The 22,521-nt window shown below is 47.2% G+C and overlaps 1 protein-coding gene across 1 annotated transcript in view; it reads right to left on the minus strand.

Annotated features, from left to right (window-relative positions):
- The window catches only part of C5H6orf136 (chromosome 5 C6orf136 homolog), a 99,045-nt gene that overhangs the window by 56,557 nt on the left and 19,967 nt on the right, over positions 1 to 22,521 (minus strand). The window contains exon 3 of the mRNA XM_086920704.1: positions 11,768 to 11,856. Coding sequence (XP_086776830.1) covers positions 11,768 to 11,856 — 89 coding nt within the window. The remainder of the gene's footprint in view (positions 1 to 11,767; positions 11,857 to 22,521) is intronic.

The raw sequence follows: 22,521 nt of genomic DNA on the forward strand, positions 1-22,521 counted from the left end.
TTAAATACCCGGATGTGCTTGAATTATAAACGGATTGAAAGCCGCCTGACAAGAAAGGTTGATTTTAATTGAAATGCTTTCAAATAAACGAGATCATTAAAAGACCGCGGAGCTAAGAAAGGAGCAGAACGAGGGCTCCAGAATCAATACGAGCGATAACTTGATGCACAACAATGGACTTTTAACTCACAACAATCGCGCTCTAGCGTGGGAGTCTAACCTTGAAGATAAAGTAGACTCAGTGCGGACGTAAATTATACAGTCTTTTCACCCAGATGCTTTTGCATAGGTGAAACGTTACAAACTGGAGAAATTTTAATAAAACATTGTCCTGAAGAAGGAGACCATAATCACCATAAGTCTCCGAAACGCGTCGACGCAAACAAAAACGTTTAAATTTGGAGTTGTCAACAAACAGTTGGGTATAAGAAATGTATATCTTCCCATTGTTGCCAACAAAGTGTCCGAATTAACAAACACTAAGACAAAGTTTACTGTCTCGGTTCATATTTCTCCTTCACCACATTAGGTGGCTTTTTTTTTATGTATGTAATAGTTTTAAATGAAATTGTTGATTAATTTATATGTCTCTTTTATATTAATAAATTTGTATACTGTGTATAATTGTTTTTGTTTTCATTATAGAGCCTTTCCCAAATGTGTTGACCACATAAAATCGAATGTGAGTAAGTGACTGCATGTAGTGAGTGCTTCAGCTGGCAATTATTCCTAACCCCCAAAAGGAATACTTTGTTTTACTTAACAGAGAGTCCTCATGGCCACGAGGAAGTCTCGAATCTCGCCCGGAGTCGCATTGAGCCCAGGGACCGGAGGGTGTGGAGCTGGATGTGACGCTTGCGGCTCCGGCGGAGCCGCGTGGGTGGTGCCACTCGAACCCTCGGCCGAGTCACGCGACCGGTGAGGGGAGTCAGAAGAGCGATGTCGCTTCTTCGACTTCTTGCCATGCCTCGACTTAACTGAGTGCGAGGACTTGGATCCCGACGTGCGGTGATGGCTACGGCTGCGCGACCGGTCCCTCAACTTCCTCATCGACCGGCGCGGAGCCGACTGCCGGAGCTCGAGAAGCTTACCGGACCGCTCCCGCCTAGCTTTCGAAGTCAAGGCCCGACAGTCAGGGCACGACTTGTCGTCGTGGTCGGCCCCTAAATAGTAGAGACACCGGCGGTGGGGGTCGGTAACCGACATTAGTCGGTGACAGGCTTCACACGGCTTGAAACCGTGCATCCCTACCGGCACTAGGAGTCGAAGCAGACTCGAAAAAGATAGTCAAAAAGACCAAAAAGTTAGTCAAAAAGTTACTACGGGTACTAGCTCTTCCCGGATCTGCGCTTGCTGGCGCGGAAAAAAGAAGAAGAAGAACTGACGTCAGCTCGCGAGGGCGGTGTCTAAGTACTCCGACGACATCATCCTGGCGATCACGGCGACGGACGCGGAGCAGCAGACAACGCTTACCGATGCGCAGGGGTACTGCTGACGAAAACTTTCCGGATCCAGTCTGACGCCTGGGGATATTATAAGGTAAGGAATCTAACTAACGTGTTTCTTTCAGATCTTTAATTTATGCTACACGTCAAACTTCTGTACAATTAAACATTGATGCTACATATGTCTGCACAATCTAACACGGATGTATGCCATACACTTCTGTAAAATCTAGGGTGGGCTGGACTGTTCAGTCTCGGACAAATTGGATGGGTGATTTGTAAGCTGGAAAAAACATTCAAGTTAACTGGGTTCTATTGTAGCATATATGGATTAAAGTCACATGATATACATGGAATTGTGAGTAGTCTCCTTTCTCGGCTGGTGGGCAGGAGTAGAAGCAGATCTAAATACATTCTTAAACAATACTAATCCAAGAAAATATGGAAACAAATAATGGCCTGCAAATCTCTGGGTCAATCACCAAGTCACAGCTCAGCAACCCTGCTACTCAAGCCATTGCCAAGTTTGGAAGTCCCAAAATGTAAAAAAATACCCTAACCTCATTGGACAAGGAAACTTTTTCTTCCATATTCCGTTTGAGTTCCATGAACCCAGAGACCGGTTTGCAATACTGACGGCCTTCAATTGGCTGGCTACAACATCAGAAATAAGCATTGGCATAGCCAATAGGTATCACCTTTGGGACATTATAAGTGTTTGGCCATGCAACAGTTGATGTTGCTGCAACAAGGAAATTGCACCGCATAACTAAATACTCATAAGGTTCCAAAGGCAAGATCTATTGGCTATGCCAATGCTTGTTAACACAGTGGGAGGGCCTTCCTATGGTAGTGCACGAGGCAGGCCAGGATTGAGTTATAAATCGGGACAGTTGTACTGAAGAGCCTCTATTGTTGCCTCAGCACTGACATACGAGTTCATTATGCAAGTGAGGATAAAGGTGCTTTGTAGGAGCTCTAGGGCACCGCAGATGTCTCAGTACACTAGTTCAAGATTCAAATTAGGATGGAGGTGTCTTATGTGAGATATTGGTGCATGGGTCAGTTCACTATAAATTATGTTGTGAGAAACTTGTTATTGCCTCAGAGCTGGGAAACACTGCAAAATGCAGGTCAGACAAGAGTTGCTCATATTTCAATACTGGGATGAAAGTGCATAATACAAAAAAAATAGAAGGGCATTGTGAAACAATTCAATGGACATTACTTGAAAAATTACAATAGTTCATGGATTTTTTTAGTAAGTACACAATAAAACAAGCATTGAAAATGCAATAGGTCTTGCCTTTGCTTAAGTTAAAGCCATTTGCTTTGCTAATGGTATTGTATAGCAAAGCAAATGGCTTTGACGTAATAAAAGGCGAGGGCTATTGCATTTTCAATGCTTGTTTCTATTGTGAACTTTGACAATTATCGAATTTGAGCAACGTCGCACATAAGGTATCTATCGCTGTGTTTCTCGGAAAAGTTTGAAATATAACTTCAGACACTGTCTTTGAATAGCTCTCTCAAACAAACGCCTTTTGAAAATATACAAACTATAGCAATTTCTCACTTAAACCGGACACAAGGTCAAACTGAAACACAGCAATGTGGACTGATACTAAAAATTCCAAAATAGATTTGGGGACATTACCAGATAAACATTGCGGACACAATGCTTGCATATACCGTACATATATTGCACTAGTGCACCAGAGACCAAAACCGGGATGTAATTTGTCTCTGAATACCAGGCACCTATTCAGGGTACTAGAAGAAACACAGCACAACTTTTCTGTCAAAATATTGTTATATGTTGAATGTTGATCTAGTAAAAGCATTTGATTATCAAAGCTGGATTTGCCTGTTCACAGTACTACATTTACGGTTGAAGACTGACTTCTTAAAATGTGTTTTCCTATTATTCACAAGCCCAACTGCCAGGGTTAAGACCGGGAATATAAAATCCACCACGTACAAAGTTTACACCAGACAGGGATACACTCTAACATCAATGTTAAATGTATTGGCTATAGAACCCCGGGCAAACATACTGAGGATATAAGGCAGAGACAGGGGTATAGAATTGTTGGTCTCTGGCGCACTAGTGCGAGATTATTAGGGACAGCAGTCTATAGATTATCTTTGTGAGGATCTCAACGCAAGGTGGGTAAGGAGGCTATCAATATCAAGCCTTCCCTAGTGGCATTCATAAGATGTTCTGCCTCCTATCCAGTACAGTACATTTGCGCCAGACTTGGTGCCAGTATTTCTATATATATGAAATAGAATTATATTGGTAGGCCATTACTGGAACCTTCACCACATGCTACCATCACTGGAACCTTCACCTCATGCTATCTCCAGAGCTGTTCACTGGACATTGATTGAGTGTGCCTTATGTAGGGAGGTTTAGATATTATTGTGAGTAGTTTCTTCACAGTCCTCTCTGATCACAATGATCAGAGGCCCCCCTCTGCTATGACTTACGAAACCAAGTGTGTGCTCTGGTTGAATAAGTGTGTACATTACAGTCTGGGTATTGTGGTTTATTTCTCTTTCTCAGGTACTAATGCCTCCTTTTGTGTGCCGTCTTGCACTAACAACTTTAGTAAAAGGGATAACATGATGACAAAGTGGGACCTTATCGACTCCAGTAGATGCACGACTACTTCGGACAGATGCTTGCTCTGCTGGCTGATCACAAACCCCCGCTGCTGGGTGTTATATGGAGTAGGCAGCGCACAGCAGAAAGCACTTGGAAATTGTAGAATTTCTTGTTAGATGACAACTAGTTCAGAGAATTACTGAGAGCAGTAATAAGGCATTACTCCACGAAAATGAAGGAATGTCCTCCGACTCCTTAGCAGTGTGGGGGGCCCTCAAGGTGGTAGCTAGAGTGGGAATAAAGAAAACGCTTGAGGGTGATATGATAAACATTGATCGTAGACTACCACATCATGATCTTGAAAAGCTTGGCTATCCGGTCACCCATTTAAGATCCTCCTAGGCACCCAAATACCTAGAGGGCAATATGGGGTGCTACCGGCGCTTCGTGGAGCAGCGTCGGTCAGGATGGTCACAGTATCAGGCAGCCGGTGCGGAGCACTGTAGCATTTTCTGCAGGCTGCGTTCCCTCATGTTATCCCGCAGTGCTCTGTAGTGATTTTGAGGCCTTCTGTTAGCTTAGAATGGCCATTCGAATGCGGCGCTTTTAAAATGTAAATCAACCTTCTGACCACAGAATGCGGCGTTAAGTTTATTTAAACTCCTGCTTTTGTTAGAAAACGTTCCCATCTGTAAAGGGAATCTCTTGTTTTCAAAGCTAATGTAATTTTAGTGCTATTATCAGTTCAATGTCGGCTGTCGTTCGGAAATCATGTAAAAGGAGACGGGAATATAAAACAATGTAAGGCAAAAGAACGTAAGCACGCAACCCTGGTACTGTATTAATGAAAAACATAATTCGCGTAATATTCTACGCATTCAAGTCTTTTAGATGAAACAGTGATGAAAAGTCAAGCAATGCTCTTCTTACAAAACCTGCTGTTACGAATAGGTAGTTCTGCTAAAATACGACTTGACTGACAGGTGCTACTACAGAAACAACAGGTTACAGGTTGTCTTTATGGGGCCATGTGTTTAAAACACATGGCCCCATGAAAATAACAAATCTTTTGCGACAGGGAGGAAGTCAGACGAGCCAGTCCAAGTGGGCCATCTGACAAAGAGAAAGGTCCACGTCAGACAAACCTCTTTCCCAATGGCTGGCCACCGTTTAGCATAAACTGTGATGCCGGCCAATGGGAAAGAGGGGTGGGGCTTAAAGCCTGATACCGAAGCTCCCCATAATCATTAAATCTCACCAGCGGGACTGCGCATGTGTGCAGCCCGCGCAGCTGAGACATAAAAAAAAAAAAAAATCAGACTTAACACTCATTAGATTGAAGTTTGCAAATGCCAAATAGAAAACTTCCCACAATAGACTGGGCCAGAGTGCTATATGGAGGCTACTTAGGAGTGTCGGATTTAAAGTAAAATAAACTGCCGGCCTTTACATTTGAAGTGTAGGCAGTGACCCAGAGATAGAAAAGATGCACAGGCACCCACGGTTGTAGTGAAAGTTAAGATTTTCATGGAACAAGAGGTGGGAAGTGGCGTCTCATCGCCAGCACTAGCACGGCATCTGTGGACACACAACCACCATAGCTGCTCATAGTGACATCTTCCCAAGCCCCGAGTTTTCAGCTAGGAGCACTCTGCATATTGGGACCAGCAGTTTCTCCTTTCCTACTTCGAATAAGGACGCAGAAGCCCCAACTTAAAATGTACTATAAGTTGAAATGCCGGGTCTGCTGTATTGCTCCATGTCTACAGCATAGTATGGACAGGCAGAAGTTACATTGTCTTTCTCAGGATGGAAAAGTCAAGAAGACAAAATCGGCTACGGCCGTTGGAATATTCAGATACTGCTCTTGAACCACAACTCCTAAGGGTGCTTCTTTTAACAAGACTAGTTCATGCTAAAACGAAAGGATAGCTAGTTTTGTATCGTTTGGTGTTCACGGAAGTCTGGGTGTGACTTTTAAAAGAAAGAGGGGTGCATTCTCACAATAACGGAGAGCGTCTCCAGCACCAACAAAAACGGAGCCCGCCATACAGTAACTCCTTGAGGTAGTCTGTGGTTACCCCAGTTACCTAGCTTTGTTACGGAGTTCCGTGTTGCTGGGGCTCTGTTGCCCCTACTGCTCACGCGTCGCAGCGAGCAAGTAGTGACACGACGTGCGCAGTTCCATGATTTTAACGTTGTGGAGGTGTGTTCAAACATGGAAAGCGGAGTGTGAGAGATGAAAATATTTGTTATGCGGGGGGAGTCCTAATCTCAGGTACAGTGTACGATCTGTTACGTTTGGCAATTACAAGACTAATGACCGAAGGAGTGGGTAGAAGACAGTTCACTCAGGGTGTTTTCACGAGTACCACTGGTGCTTTTTGCTATTTAAGGTTGTCTGCATCTTTAGCTTATTTTGTTACTCTAAAGTAATCGTTAGCTGACACCTTAGTCAAGTGCGAGGGAGACACTACATTTCTTGACTGTACACGGACAACTTTGGGAAGAGCCGAGCCCGAGGGGAGGGGGTCTGGCTTGGATTTTACGAGCCAAAGCACAACGCTAGCCATAAACTAACATAAAGAATAAAAAAAACAGAGACACCATCCTTGTGACCGAGTGACAGACCTCCTTTCAGTGTAATGTAACCCTTGAAACGCATATTCAAAAATAGAAACTAAAATATAAAACATTGATTTTTCAGAAAGACACACATTCCCTGGATGGTGTCATCCGTGATGTCATGAGTGATGTCACTGACCATGTCATGAGTGATGTAATATGTGACGTCATCAGCAGTGCATTGCAGGCGCGCAAGTTATAGTGAGTCCAACTAACTATAACGTGGGAATTTCAATGGTTTTATGTCAGTAAAATTTCCAGCTAACTATAACTGGTGTGAAACCTATGGTTTTTTCAGTGAATTGAATAGGTTTTTTAAATGCCAATTCCCAACTATAACGTGTGTGAAACCTATGGTTTTTTCAGTTATTTTCATAGGTTTTTTAATAGCAAATTGTTGGGCTACATCTGGCTGATAATTGAGCTACATTTGTTTTTTTTTGTCTCTGGTGGCCATCTTTGGGCTACTTTGGGCTACATTGGGCTACATTTGGGCTCTAACATATTTATAGCCCAATGTAGCCCAATATATATTTTTTCAAAGTTAATATTCGTAAAAACCACTGGAGCATATATCTTGAGACATAGCAAAGGCACATCGGGGTACCAGTCCCTACAATTTTGCCAAGTTTGGTGGAAATCCATGGTGGAAATCCATTCAGCCGTTAGGGCTAAAAGTGAGTTCGACCGCCCTATGGAAATTAACATGGGGAAAACACGTTTTGGGACCCCCCTTTTATCTCGGCTCCCGCCTGACGAATCCCCCCCACATTTTCAGGGAAGGAGCGGAGCGGGCCACGAACTTTGAGAAATTCGCGAAGATTCGTCCACCGGCGCCAAAGTTATTCCCAATAGAATGTTGCGGATTTCCTATGGAAAGTAGATCCTAACTATAAATATATATATATATTTTTTTTTCACTGAAAAAACCACAGGTTTCAGGGATGTTATAGTTAGCTGGACATTACACTCGTACCAAACCAGTGAAATTCCGCCGTTATAGTTAGTTGAGCTAACTATAACTCGCGCCCCTGCAATGCACTGCTGATGACGTCACATATTACATCATTCATGACATGGTAAGTGACTTGTCAAGAAAGGAGACTGTGCCCGTCAGGAGAGACCCGATTCCTGGGAAGACCTGTACGTGACCCATCGAATGGAAAATATTCCTGAGGACAACTGGACTGACTGAGCCTTTCCATGAGAATTAAGATTGCCAAAGCTCAGCCCAAGAGGAAGCACAATGCACCAAGAGCATAATTCGTGCATATATAGCGACTCCTTCGCCTTTAGAAAGAGTTGAACCTGCAGCATCTGTTTACAGGGTGCTTGTTCCAGCAGCCTCCTTCCTAAGCCCCATATCAACCAGGAGGAATGTGACCTTCACAATCCCAGTGTGTGGTCCAGTCTCACTGGTTTTAGAAGAATGTGCCGATTTCGGGTTCTTTGAACTAGTTCCTGGGCCTTACTCAAAAAGATATTGCCGGTTCAAGTCACAGTCACTATCTAACCCTACAGACCAGATCAGTCACCAAAACACTACAATAGCATTGGGCCCGTATTTCTTATATCCAGTTACAATCTCTGATCCTGTGCGCATTCCATTTTTAATTCCCACTGAATGTTGCTTACCCCATCGCATTGAATTTGAACTGCTATCCCCTCCACTTCCTGAAGTAAGTCCTAACAGCTTGCCCTGGTTACCCTGGCAAACAAGCATTTACAATGCAATAGGTCTCGCAGCATTAAAGTTTAAATACTGGCATTGTAAATGACAATGCTTTGCATTAATGGTTTTTTTTAATTTGCAATTGGTATATTAACATTTTTTGTGAATGGTTAGCTGTTGCTTATGCTAAGCAAAGTTGGAAGTAATATAAAGTGCTAGTCTTGCTTGTTATAAGCATGCTGATTTAAAGCGCCCTGATACCTGCGGGTAATGTTTGCGCTATATAAAAGTGAAAACTGATAAATACATTTAAAAAAGCCTACCTGTACCACGTCCGTTCTTCTTTTGAAGGAGTGGGTCTACGGGAGGTGAGAGCCGGCACTCTTTGTAGACCAGGCAAGATGGCACGGAAGAAGCTGGCATGGGCACCCAGTGGGCACTGCCGTCGAGCCCAAAGCTCCTTGAGGTACCCTATAGACCAAGGTAGGCGTAATAAAGCTACTAGCCCCCACGCCCCCGCCCCCCAATTACCAACTCCATCTCTAAATGATGAGGAGGGTGGGCAGTAATAGATACAAAGGGGGCATTAGGCTTTCAAAGCGAAACTTTGAAATCTGTTGATAATGGACAGCCCCTCACTGACACAGGAAAGAGATTTACCCTCGAGATAATCGAGAGTCCGTGAAGGGGGCGCAGCCAACAGGCGAGTCAACAGTGAACACAGGGTGAGAAGTAAAAAAAATGTTTACATTTGATACAACGGTCTGGGGTGCTTCTGGACGTTGTTAACTTTGCAATCTTCTCTATATTAATGCCAAGTAGTTGAAACAGAGCTGCAAGTGGTCTGGTGTTTCAGACAGTTCTGGGATTTTGTATTGTACAGCCCTCTGCATCCATGTAACCATATGCCCATAACTCCACATGCGAAAGCAAAATACATGTCCAAGAAAGCACAGCGTTTCTGGCATAAAATCAGGAATGGCTGCCCAAGCGTGTCGCGTGTCGTGAGGATATGGATACCTGGCAACTGTGTCGGGAGGAGCCAATGGTAAGCATGAATTAATCAGTGTGTTCAGCAAGTAAAACAGAGTGTGGTTGGTAAATGTTTTGAGACACGTAGATGAACGTTATGGGAAGATCCGGGTTTCTTTAGTGCTAAAATAAGTGAGCCCAGAAAATCTGCGGGGTCCAGGGAGGGGCAGAGAGATGGCTGCAAACCAGTAACTGCCCGCTCTTCAGGGTGCTGTGGACACCGAGAGCCCCAGGGCTGGGTGTGGTGGGGAGGGGAAGGCTAGTAGGTCATGAATTATTCATTAATAAGCGTAAATCACTAGTCAGGAATGAGTCGATCACAAGTCAGTTTAACATTACAATGTAACGTACCATCATCCACACAAGCATCACTGCGCTGCACTCACAATACTTTGGTGCTTTAGCAGCCATTTCATCGGGCATGATCAAAAGTGTTGCGACACCACAAAGCAGTTCTTCATCAGCGCTGCATCACTAACCAATAGAAACGCACCACGAGTGCAGCAGTAGAATGCACAGTGATGCACCATCAACTAACAACGCATCGTAATCACAAAGATGGGAAGTAAATAAAACAAACTTACAGCATCATCACCATCACTTTGTTTTTTCACTAAAGTGCCTACACCGAGTAACAAGCCAAAGCCGCCCATGTTACCTTACTCACCAGCGCGGGTTCCATTCGTAGAAATTACAGCTGGCTTCGGACCAGAGTTTCAAGACCCCTCTTACAAATCCATTGGGCCAGAAGTTTGTGGAGGCCCGCCCACGTTACCTCACCAGCGCGGGTCCCATTTATAGAAATTACAGCTGGCTTCGGACCAGAGTTTCGGGACCCCTCTTACAGATCCATTGGGCTAGAGGTTTGTGGAACTGTGAGTCGCTCAGTAACAAACACAACATCTTGGCACTCTGAGTCCATAAAACCCGCCCACAGGTGAAAGACGGACGTGTGCAGCAGCTTCACACCCAATGAACGGCGAGCTAATGTTCTCTCGCCCAATCCTAGCTCACAGTTCTGCTTCCGAGACCGGACAGCCAATCAAACAATTAGCAAGAGCTCACTCAGCTACTCTTGGATCGCTGGGCGTGAAACCGAAACCACGGTGGGAGCGCACGAGATGCCGTCGCCATGAGCGTGCACATCGGCTGCAAGCTGTGGATCGCGGAGAAGACACGCCGAGCCTGCTGCAGCTGAGAGTGACCCGCTGCGGAGGAAGAGGGACATGCGAAAAGAGCCCGGTGCGTGAGGGGGGAGTGTGGGGGGTAGAGGGAGGGGATGTGTGTGTATGTGTGTGTGCGCACGCGGCGGCGGCGTGTTCTCTATGTGTGTGTGTGTCTAGTTACAAGGAGTCAAGGGAGACAAGAGATTCTGAACGCGCGCGCGACCTGATCCGGTTGCGCGTGCACATCACTTGTCTCCTGTCTCCCTTGACTCTTTGAAAGCAGAACTGATTACAATAGAGTCTCGCAGAGACGATCGCCTCGCAATCGGTTCGCAGGTGCGAGACCTAAAAACTTGATCATTCAATTGGCATACACCAGTACAGTAATTCGTGGACAACGGTAGTGAATGGCAGTGCCCTCAGCAGCTTCTGCCACTAACAAATGTCTTCTCAAGAACACCAAGAAAAGGCTTTACAACTTGACAGACTTTTCACTAGGCAGCAATTTTCACTTTGTCTCTTACTTCAATACAGAGTGTCCCTGTTCCCTCTGCTTGACAGCATCTGTGTCAAGACACAGTCACTGATGGAGAAATTATCCTGGGAGAGGGAGACAGAGAATAGTTGACATTGATTCTTGGGCAGGAAGAACAATCGCACACAGGAAGAAATAACTTTAAGAAGAGACAATGATAATAACTGTGGGGCAGGAGAAACTGGAAGTGGACAAGTAGATGCTGTAGATGGTGAAAAACCAACCATGACGGTGCTGGCACATGGTGCACACATACTGTGCACCACCAGTCACGCCAAACTTTCATTACGGACTCCTTTTGTGAAAAATGGAGTAAAAGAAGTGGACTTATCTGACCCAACCACTGGATGAACAGCATGTAATTCTATATACGAGTCACGTCATAAAATATAAATATTGCCCCCTTTTAAATTTTTACCTATGACATGAATGCAACACAAGAGTAAGCAAATAAGGGCTTTTCACAGCTGCCAGAAAGCATGCGCTAGACTGCTGCCTAATATGCTGAAACTGCCACAGCAACAGCTGTTTGAGGAGCTTTAAGCGCTATGACAAGTATCGGACAACTGCAGAGGTCTACAAATATGCTAATCTGTAGGTTCAAAGCATACACACAACAGCTGTCAGGTGGCCAAGCAAACAGTGAAATAACAGAAACATAGCAGGCTCTGTGATACTCACCGCGTCTTCATGTTCAGGAGCCCGTTGTCAAACTCCATGTCCTGCGAGTACATGCTATAATCGTGCCTCTTCAGGAAGAAGTTGGGAAGCTGGAGAAGGAAAGGTATACCATTAGCAATAAAGGGGTAAGTAACCCTGTGTAACAATTCCTTTGTTCAATGTGTAGGAGAGTAGGGTCTGCAATCCTATGATCACCCAGATTTTTTGCTTTTGTTTCACTGGTTTACGACTTTCTCTGGCTGTGGGCCTGCTAATCAGACCCACAGCCTGGCTGTTCTCTTTCTAAATTACGATATGTACCCTAGGTGCATTTACCAATTGGTACTGGGCCACCTTATCAGACCCTGTAACTCAGGGCATAGTGTACCCAGGGCCGCCAGGGGCTGCAGCATGTATTATGCCACCCCTGGCTGGCCTCCTAAATTTGACACAACTGGCTGCATGACAGCTGGGGCAAAGTCGTGTAATCACCCTTTGCTTTAGGTATAGTAACACTATATCTAACCATACAATGGACCCCCGAGTTCCTATCAGTCACTCCTATGGCAGGCCTTGACAATCCTGAAGGCAGAGTGCGTGGGCTCGTGTGAACTAGGTTCTGGCCCGAGCCGAGCCCGGTTGCAGCTTGCGAACAAAGATCCAATGGCTGTTCCATGATAACGCGACACCGAAGTTACCGATGTGGTACGCGTTATCAAGGCATGTCGAGTAAGGTGTCATACGAATCAGGATGCTGCCCTCTCACCAATTCTGGCGACGAGGTTAGCATTCCGCCCTTCTAGAGGGACACGGCATGTACGTAACTGTGAACCCCGGTTAAAGTTAACTAAAGCCTCAGCTCCACAAAATGGATGCTGCCACCACAGACACGAGTCTGACCTCCTGCTGCTGGGAGTCCTTCCAGCGAGGAGCGCTTGGACAAAGGGTTTCCTGTCGAGGGCGGTGTTCGCACCGTCCCAGACAGGGTTTGTGTATTCTGGGTAGGTAGGGCTTTTGCGAGAAGGTGACTGCGGAGTGGCACCCCGGTGCTCACTACGCATCTGCCGGTCAGAACCAGTTCCAGGGGCGCCAGCCCTGGCCTGGGGAAAGTCCGGCAGGGGAGAGGGGTGTAACTACCCCCCTTCCTGGTCCCACCCTTAGGGCAGGACCTAGTCATGTACCCACCCCTTTCTTTAGGATAAAGGCCGGAGCGGGGACCCTTCCAAATTAGATCATCTTTGAATCAAGAACTACTTTCTACGAAAGGACCTTCGAGACTCTTCTCAAGATTTCTCCCTTGTGACTAAGGAGTAGTCACCCTGCATCAGCGGGCACCATCTAAGAACTCTGCGGTTTGCTGCAAGTCCTTCCTCAAGGATCCGACGGCCCAGCTCGACGAGAACCGGCTTCCCTGGCACCTCTGACCTCTACCCACGTCATCAGCTCAGCTGTGATCTGTGGGTGCGACGAGACCTCGAGGGACCGGCCATCATCAAAACCTGCACGCTCTTAACCAGCACGACCATCGAAGTAATTCCCTGGTGAGTGCTCTGGGGTCCGAGAAGCCCCGACCCTGAGCCGCTCCAGCACCGAAGTGCAGTCTCCCAGCATCTCCACGATCTGCGTGGGGCCCTTCTGCTCGCTGCTCAACACGTTGTCCGGTCACTAGCCGCTGGCTTGTGCCCTCCTGGGACGACATCCGACAACCAACGCTGCTGGTCTGGTTGCTCCAGACTGGCCTTCGCTTCTATCTTTGAGAGAAGCACCCCGGACCCTCCTGGTCCCCTCAAGACGCCATTTTAGGGCCACCACGTGGCCCTGAAATCTGCCAAGGCTTGTTGCCCCAATCCTGGGCCCAGCGACGCCGACAGCATCATCCTTCGTGGGACAGCTCGCACCTCCATCCTGGTCGCCGACAACGCCTCCTGGTCCGTGAGACTGCAGAGCCTAGCGTCGCCCACTCACCTAGTCGAGGTGACGGCCAACCGGTGCCCTCCTGGTACCCTCTGACTACTGGCTAGTAGTACGAACTTGGTCCCCTCTGCTTTCAGGTATCAACGATCTCTGATCCAGGCTTGGATCTCTACGAACTATTCATCACTGGTCGCCGGCCAGCAACTCCTTTTTCTTCCGGCTCCTGGCTCGTCAGCGAAGACCCCCGACGCCTGTAAGACTTGTGCAGCCGCAGCCCTCGTGGCTAGGTAACTTCGGCATTTCGGTGCCTGCATAGCCTCCTTACTCTAGGGTCCTGAGTCCCTCGCTTCCGACTTGCCTTATCGGGTCCGCCCGAGACCACTAAACTTTCCGTGTCCTCGGACACTTGTTTTAATTGTGCACTTGAAGTATTTTCCTAAGAGATTTGGTTTGTGCTTAGTACCCTGTCCTCATAAAGAGTACAGGGCTGTTGTGAATCTTAATAAATATCCTGTTTATTTTCATAACACTTGTGTGGTGTCCTTTCACTGGGTGTTCAAGGGATACATGTGTGGTAAACAGCTGGCTTAACACGCCCTCTCGAGTCTTTAGCCTTAGACTGCTCGTATCCACGCTACTAGGATAGCTGGTCTATAGGTTGACTTACAACCAATCATCATAAGGGTCGTTTGGAACGATACATAGCGGTCGCTAGAATAGCGAACGCTGCATATCGGGCCAACTTCTCACACAATGTATGCAATATATCCTAAACATTCAATTTCTAATAGCAAACATTATAAATTTAATGTAAGAAAATGGTTCTACAACAGTTTTTAGGAATCAAATTGGGATACAAGGAACACACAACAAAAACAAGGAATTCTTAGTCAAAAATGACGATTGTATTGTGTGAGTATTATGTACACATTAACTCTTTGAGCGTCGGAAGGCCCATGGCCCTCAGACGTCACAGTGGGCGTGTGTGTCGGATGGCCGGGGTCCGTCCGAACTGCGCACGTGTATTTTTATCCGCACCGCGGCAGAATGTCCGCCACGGTGAAGCGGTTAATGAATATGGCTGTCAATAAAACAATACAATACAGGGCAATAAAGTGACTGAAGTGCAGAAAGGTGGCTTTTGGTGATAAGTGAAAAAAAGCTATACATGTATTATACAAATAGGTAACATTTAAGACAAATAATAATGTTGTACTGTCCAATCCTAAAAGCATGAACACATGACCTAAGTGTAACCTTATATTTGGGTCAGGGAAGATGCATGGACTAATGTGACTGCAACGACAACGTTTCGACCCTGGGCGGAAGCGCAGCTTAATATGAGTCAGGGGCAGGTCTTCATCATGACTGGTAGGTTGGCAAACAAGTGTTGATAGCCTGTCGAATAATGAGCAACAAGGATTCAGGCGTGTCCTGCCTATATAGTGAGCTAAGCAAGGTAATGCATAGGTGATTGAGCGCTTAACTCAAGGAATAAATGCCAGGGATCCCATGAAGTAAGTAGATAGTGATCCGAATTATGAAGAGCTGGGGGACCTACACCAGGAGGTTGTGGTCTAGGAAAAAATCAAAATAACTGTAGACACATTCGTAACTGTCGCAAGAACGTAACACGTATGGGTCCTGTCTAACTAAGAAAGAAAAAAAAATTTAAAAATGAATAGCAAAGTGACTAAGGGGGCGTGAGTCCTGTTAATATCCAGTAGTAGCGTGCATTCAAAAGAGGGATATTAATTAATCCAGGAAATGAGACACAAATTCTTAAACATGTATCCTGAAGGTACTGTGTGTTTGCAGAAGGAAAGAAAGCATTGTTAGGTCACCTAAAATGGGTACAATGAAGTAGACTAATGCTTTGAAAGAACACACAACCATTTAACAGGTTTTAAATGGACCGAGGTCACTCAACGTGAAGGTGCTCAACATTAGAGTCATTGCAGCACAGCCATGCCTTTCTTGTATGTACGCTCATGGCTCCAGTGTTTACCGGTTGAGATGTAATCGCACAGTCCAATGCAGCTGCATCAAAATGTTCATATGAAGTGATCACATATTCCTAACCATTTTGAATATCAAGTGGGAGCATTATGCCACTGGGTGCGTTCCTGCAGTGCAGTTACCGTTTACGCTACTGGATTACATATCAGGCTTCCTTTCTTAGTACCAAAGCATCTACATGAATGTCACTGTTGTGGACTGGACTTGGAATTCCTTCTGTAGTGTTACGCAGTGATCACTGTGGCAGCGCCGTGATTCCAGTCCTTGGCTTTTAACAGTCAACCTGATGCGTTCTGGGAGTTCTTGTCTTGGTTAAGTCCAGTGAACCAATTCGACTAACTTACCAGAAAATTATTTGTAACAGGAAAAGACAGAACTGGAAACATGGTTTCCTACTGTCATGGAATCTGGTGGCTTCTCTATACTCTCATATCAGAAGCTGTGTATCCAAAACTCAGAGGTTGCAGGCCTCGAAAAATCTACTTGCCTACTCGCAATGGCGAGCCAGATTTAACTGGGCGAGCGATTTTATTTCCTTCTGGCGAGTGAACTTCAGCTGGAAAGGATCATGTGAAGTGTTCATTCAGAAAGTGAATGAGCAATAAAGAGGACTTTAAATCTTGTTTTGTGTTCAATAAATGAGGTCAAATATCAATTTGTCTTTTTATTAATTGCTACATATATTATCTTGAAAAATGTGGTTTACTTTTTATTTCTTGCTACAGTTAGAGGATTATGCAAAGAGAGATGTGTCAATTATTGTGAATCAATAGGCTGTCAGTTTTCTTATTATATAAAAACATTTAAATACCTTGTAAAAGAATAGTAAAAATATTTCAAAATATATCAGGAATTCCGAAAGCATTTTTTTTTGTAATTCAGACTTGCGATGCAAACACATATTTAAACAGAACCAAACAAATCACAACACTTTACTTGATGATGTGCAAATGACAAAAAAATTCAGAAACTCTATTTTCAAATATTGTTTGTACACTGTATAGTTTTATCAGCAAAGCCACATGTCAGTGGGAAGTTTTGTGACCTTATCAATGGAAAATCTGCTGATTACAAATGATAGTGTTCTACCACTTCATGCTTTAGTTATATATTTATTAAATGTAATAGTTGTTAAACATGATTTGAGAAACATTCCTTCCCCCGTCCTGATGACAATGCTGTAAATGAGCTAAGAGGCAAGTCAGGGGTCATGTGCATCCTATATGTGACTAGATTTTTATTATATAGAGAGAAAACGTTTAATTGAATCAAACAAGAGTTTTTTGTATAGCAGACGTCCTGAACTCACATATTTGAAGGTGCTCTCATATGTGACAATGAAGAAAATGGCGGCTCAGTAAATTAAAATATTTTACCATGATCGCATCACTTGAAACCAGTTTATGAGTCAAGAGCATTACAGTTAGGTCGAGTACAGTATTTAAGTTACTAGACCCGCAGGTCTGGTAACAGTTTTATGATTTTGAGGCCTGGTTTGTGTTATATTCAGCACTAATCACCCCTTATAGGCACAACACTCCGAGCAGGTGCTTCATGCCCGCGTCGGCCGCCTCTCTCATTGGTTATCGTATGTTCATAAAATCTGGTCTGCTCCCACAAATGGCCACAAATTCCAATGAAAACTGACATAATTCTACAGAATGGAGTCCGCCTCATTGCCTAACCTTGAATCCTCAGTATTAGCCACAATCTCTGAGAGAGAACCTTTAACTCTGAAAAGAACAGACATCGTGCAGTCAATTTTCCACCCTCTCTAAGTGCAATTGCACAGCAACGTTCCTCTAAAACAGTACGGCAATCTTAATTCCACATGACGGGACAGGAACCAATATGGTTATGGAGATATCAGAAAAAGGAGTAACTTCACTTCTTTATTCTTGAGCAAATTTTGCAAGAGCAAAACGCTAGCCAGCCCATGAGTTCCATCCCCAAATTACTTGTGGGTACTGAATGCCACCCGACAAACAACTGGTTTGTTTTACTAATTTAACTAAGACACATCATGTCTCTCCTATGACTTCCGGTTTCCTCTTTACCTTCGCATAGCCCCAGGATGCTCCCATCGGAGTGACAGTTGCTCTTTACAAATAATCAAATCAACTAGAGCACTCTTTTATAGTCCAAATTTACTGCTCCAGAAAGCATCAAAGCCTCTGTTGCAGGGATGGATTCTGCGGAGTCAAAGAACTATGCTTGGGATTATGGGACCACAGTAGGCAGGGACTGAGTCATCTCATCATCTCATCTGGAACCTCCTCGACACCACAGCTCCAGACGTTGCCTTCCTCACGGAGACCTGGATGAACGCCTCTTCAGCTCCCGACATCGCCATCGCCATCCCAGAGGGCTACAAGATCGTCCGGAGGGACCGAAACGCCAACCAGATGGGAGGAGGCATCGCCATCATCCACAGGAGCACCATCCGTCTCACGACCAGCACCGACAACTCCCTGACCACCGCCGAACACCTGCATTTCCAGATCCACACCAACCCGAACACCACCCTCAGAGGCACCCTGATCTACCGACCCCCTGGACCACGCACACAATTCAGCGAGGACATCGCCGACTTCGTCAGCCCACATGCCCTCCCCTCCGCTGACTACATCCTCCTGGGAGACCTCAACTTCCATCTGGAGAACAACAACGACCGCAACACCAGCACCCTGCTCGACAACCTCACCAACCTGGGACTCAAGCAACTGGTGTCCACCCCCACCCACCTCGCCGGACACACACTCGACGCTGTCTTCTCATCCAGCAAGGACATCAACTTCAGCCACACCACAGAGCTTCAATGGACGGACCACAGCTGCGTCCACTTCACCTTCAAGAAAACAACGACCCACCACCACCAGCAACAGACCGCCCGCAGAAGCTGGAACAAGATCACAGCAGACCAGCTCGCCACCTCCCTGAGCCAGCACCCTCCTGCCAGCTCAGCGAACCCCAGCCAGGCCGCCGACAACCTCACGAAGTGGATCAGCAACTGCGCGGACGAACTCGCCCCACTGAGGACCCCGCCCAGCAGACCCGGCAGCAAGAAAGCCCCATGGTTCACCGACGAACTCAAGAGCTCCAAGAAGAACTGCCGAGCCCTCGAGAAAGTCTGGAGAAGGGAACCGACACCGGACAACAGGACCTCCTTCAAACTTGCCACCCGGAAACACCACCAGCTGATCCGCGCCGCCAAGAAAACAGCATTCAAGGACCGGTTGGACAACAACGCACACAACTGCAAGGAACTCTTCAACATCGTCAAAGAGCTTTCCAACCCCAGCGCAGGAAACAACGACATCACCCCATCGCAAGACCTCTGCAACTCCCTGGCTTCATACTTCCACAACAAGATCGCGGACATACACAACAGCTTCAACAACCAACCAACGCACACCATGACCGAACAACCACCCCCCACCACCACCCTCCACGCCTGGACCCCGATCAGCACCGAAGACACCATCCGCACGATGAACTCCATCCACTCCGGATCACCGACCGACCCCTGCCCTCACCACGTCTTCAACAAAGCCGACGCTGTCATCGCACCCCACCTGCGAGACATCATCAACACATCCCTCGACACCACCATCTTCCCCGAGAGCTGGAAACACGCCGAACTCAGCGCCCTACTCAAGAAACCAACAGCGGACCCCACCGACCTCAAGAACTACCGCCCCATCTCGCTCCTCCCGTTTCCAGCCAAAGTCATCGAGAAGACCGTCAACAAGCAGATGGCCGCTTTCCTCGAGACGAACGGATCCCTCGACCCCTCACAGTCCGGCTTCCGAGCCAACCACAGCACCGAGACCGCCCTCATCGCCGCCACCGACGACATCCGAGCCCTGATGGACAATGGAGAAACAGCGGCCCTCATCCTCCTAGACCTCTCCGCGGCATTCGACACGGTCTGCCACCGCACCCTAGTGCAGCGCCTCAGCAACGTCGGAATCCAGGACAAGGCGCTGGAGTGGATCACCTCCTTCCTCGACGGGAGAACACAGAGAGTCCGCCTACCACCGTACAAGTCAGAGGCCACCGAAGTCATCTGCGGCGTCCCCCAAGGATCATCTCTGAGCCCCACCCTCTTCAACGTCTACATGAGCCCCCTCGCGGCCATCGTACGCAAACACAACCTCAGCATAATCTCCTACGCCGACGACACCCAGCTGATCCTCTCCCTGACCAACGACCCCGCCGCCGCCAGAGCCAACCTGCACGAAGGGATGAAAGAGGTAGCCGAGTGGATGACGACCAGCCGCCTGAAACTGAACTCGGACAAGACGGAGGTCCTCATCCTGGGCCCCTCTCCCTCCGCCTGGGACGACTCCTGGTGGCCTCCCGCCCTGGGCACCGCACCCAAACCGACAGACCATGCACGCAACCTGGGCTTCATCCTGGACTCCTCCCTCTCCATGACCAGGCAAGTCAACAACGTCTCCTCGGCATGCTTCAACATCCTACGCATGCTACGGAAGATCTTCTGGTGGATCCCCACCGAGACCAGGAAGACCGTCACCCAGGCCCTCGTCACCAGCCGACTGGACTACGGCAACGCCCTCTACGCCGGGACCACCGCCAAGCTCCAGAAGAGACTCCAGCGGATCCAGAACGCCTCAGCCAGACTCATCCTCGACATCCCACGAACCAGCCACATCTCCGGACATCTGCGAGACCTTCACTGGCTCCCCGTCAACAAAAGAATCACCTTCCGCCTCCTCACCCACGCACACAAAGCCCTACACGACCAAGGCCCGAGCTACCTCAACAGCCGAGTCAACTTCTACGCTCCCAAACGCCACCTCCGATCAGCCAACCACGCCCTCGCCGCCGTCCCCCGCATCCGAAGAGCGACTACAGGAGGAAGGTCCTTCTCCCACCTGGCCGCCAAGACCTGGAACTCCCTCCCGACCGACCTGCGCCTGACCCAAGACCACCTCTCCTTCAGGAAGAAGCTGAAGACCTGGCTGTTCGAGCAGTAGCGGCTCCCCCCCCCCCCAGCGCCTTGAGACCCCACGGGTATGTAGCGCGCTTTATAAGTGTCACTGATTGATTGATTGATCACCTTAGTGCCCATGAGCCCGGGACCGACCAGATATAGTGTGTCTCACTTGCCCTCCTACTCACTCACAGAGGAACAAGTAATTAGACACCACAGAGCACAACACTCCCAAACTTTTCAGGAATCATGGTTGCAGTACACACACTTTCCCTCTCATAGTCATACTTTTTATCTGTGTTCAAATACTGTGTTTTTACCGCACTTTGTTCATTTGCACTCCGAGCCGCCCACGAGCTCCAGCTGCCATCTTGGGGCTGGTTGGGACGCGCTCTAGCTTATCACCACTTCCGGGAGAGAGCTATTTAGGGCGAACGAGCACAAGGCTCGGGGATACCCTTTGAGATTTACATGAGCACGAGTTAGGACAGCAGCATGACAGAAAGGACCTAATACATATATTTAGAGCTGAAATACTAGCATTGCATATTTTTAGAGCGGAGCCACTAGCATTGCACACTATTGCGTGACTACGACGCCTCACTTGCTCATTAATTTGTATAATATATACGTGAAGTAATACGTTTTTATTTGTGTTCAAATACTGTGTTTTTACCGCACTTTGTTCATTTGCATTCCGAGCCGCCGACGTGCTCCAGCTGCCATCTTGGGGCTGGTTGGGACGCGCTCTAGCTTATCACCACTTCCGGGAGAGAGCTATTTAGTCCTCACTCAGCAGGATGCGCAGCGGGCGCGCGCCGAAGACGCGCCTAAGACAAGCCCGTCTGCGCCCGTCCGAGCCAGATCCGGGCCCAGGGCTATCCCCCCTGGTCCTGCTGCCACCCAAGAGACTACGCCACCCCTATATTACACCTCCGCACAGCTCAGAGAAATGAACCCAGGTTTGGGTAGGTCCTGCCAAGTAGTATCGCCCCTCAAATGCCTGACATCCACACTTACATCATGTGTAGGCTGCGTTTTTTCTCTTCCTCCTCCTCTACCCACGATTAACACCACATCGTACTCACCTCCAATCACCAGTGCCCCGCTCTCAGTTGAACACCATTATAGAGCAGCACTGATTAATGCTCGTTCCCTCCCTAAACACAGTCTGGCTATTAGGGAGTGCATTCTTAACCAGGAACTGGACATTCTCTTTATTACGGAATCCTGGGGAGATGAGGCATCGGGCCCTGATTTTGTTCTGGCCACCCCTGAAGGCTACTGTGTGGCCAGACAAGACAGAATTTCTGGGCGAGGTGGCGGCTTAGCCATTATTCACAAAGACATTTATCGCGCAAAATTCGAGCTCATTCAAAGCCCTAATTGCGAAGCTTATGCGTTTGCCATCAATCTCACGCAGAAGCAAGCCTTTAAGGGGACACTTGTGTACAGGCCACCGGGTCCTCGTACTAAATTTCTAGCTGCACTCACAGAAATGACTGAATCAGTAATAGGATCCCCGGATTACACGATTCTTGGGGACTTTAATTTCCCTCTTGAAAACCTGGAAAATAAAGATACAGCCCAACTCATCACCGATATGCAGGCATTAGGACTGCAGCAGTTGGTGAGGGCCCTACGCATAGAGCCGGGCACACACTGGACGGCTTGTTCACCAATAATCCTGGCATTGATTTGTCAGCGGTGTTACCTTTAGTATGGTCTGACCACCAAGCTATTATTTTTAGGATTCGATCGTTACCATCCAAATCCTCTCAGACTAAAGCCCGGTCGTCAGTGGGGACACGGATGTGGAAAAACGCAGACATTCCACATCTTACAAATCTCCTAATGTCATCAGTCCCAAAAAGTTCATGCG

Source organism: Lissotriton vulgaris, chromosome 5 (assembly GCF_964263255.1).
Source record: "Lissotriton vulgaris chromosome 5, aLisVul1.2, whole genome shotgun sequence".
Taxonomy (NCBI): Eukaryota; Metazoa; Chordata; class Amphibia; order Caudata; family Salamandridae; genus Lissotriton; species Lissotriton vulgaris.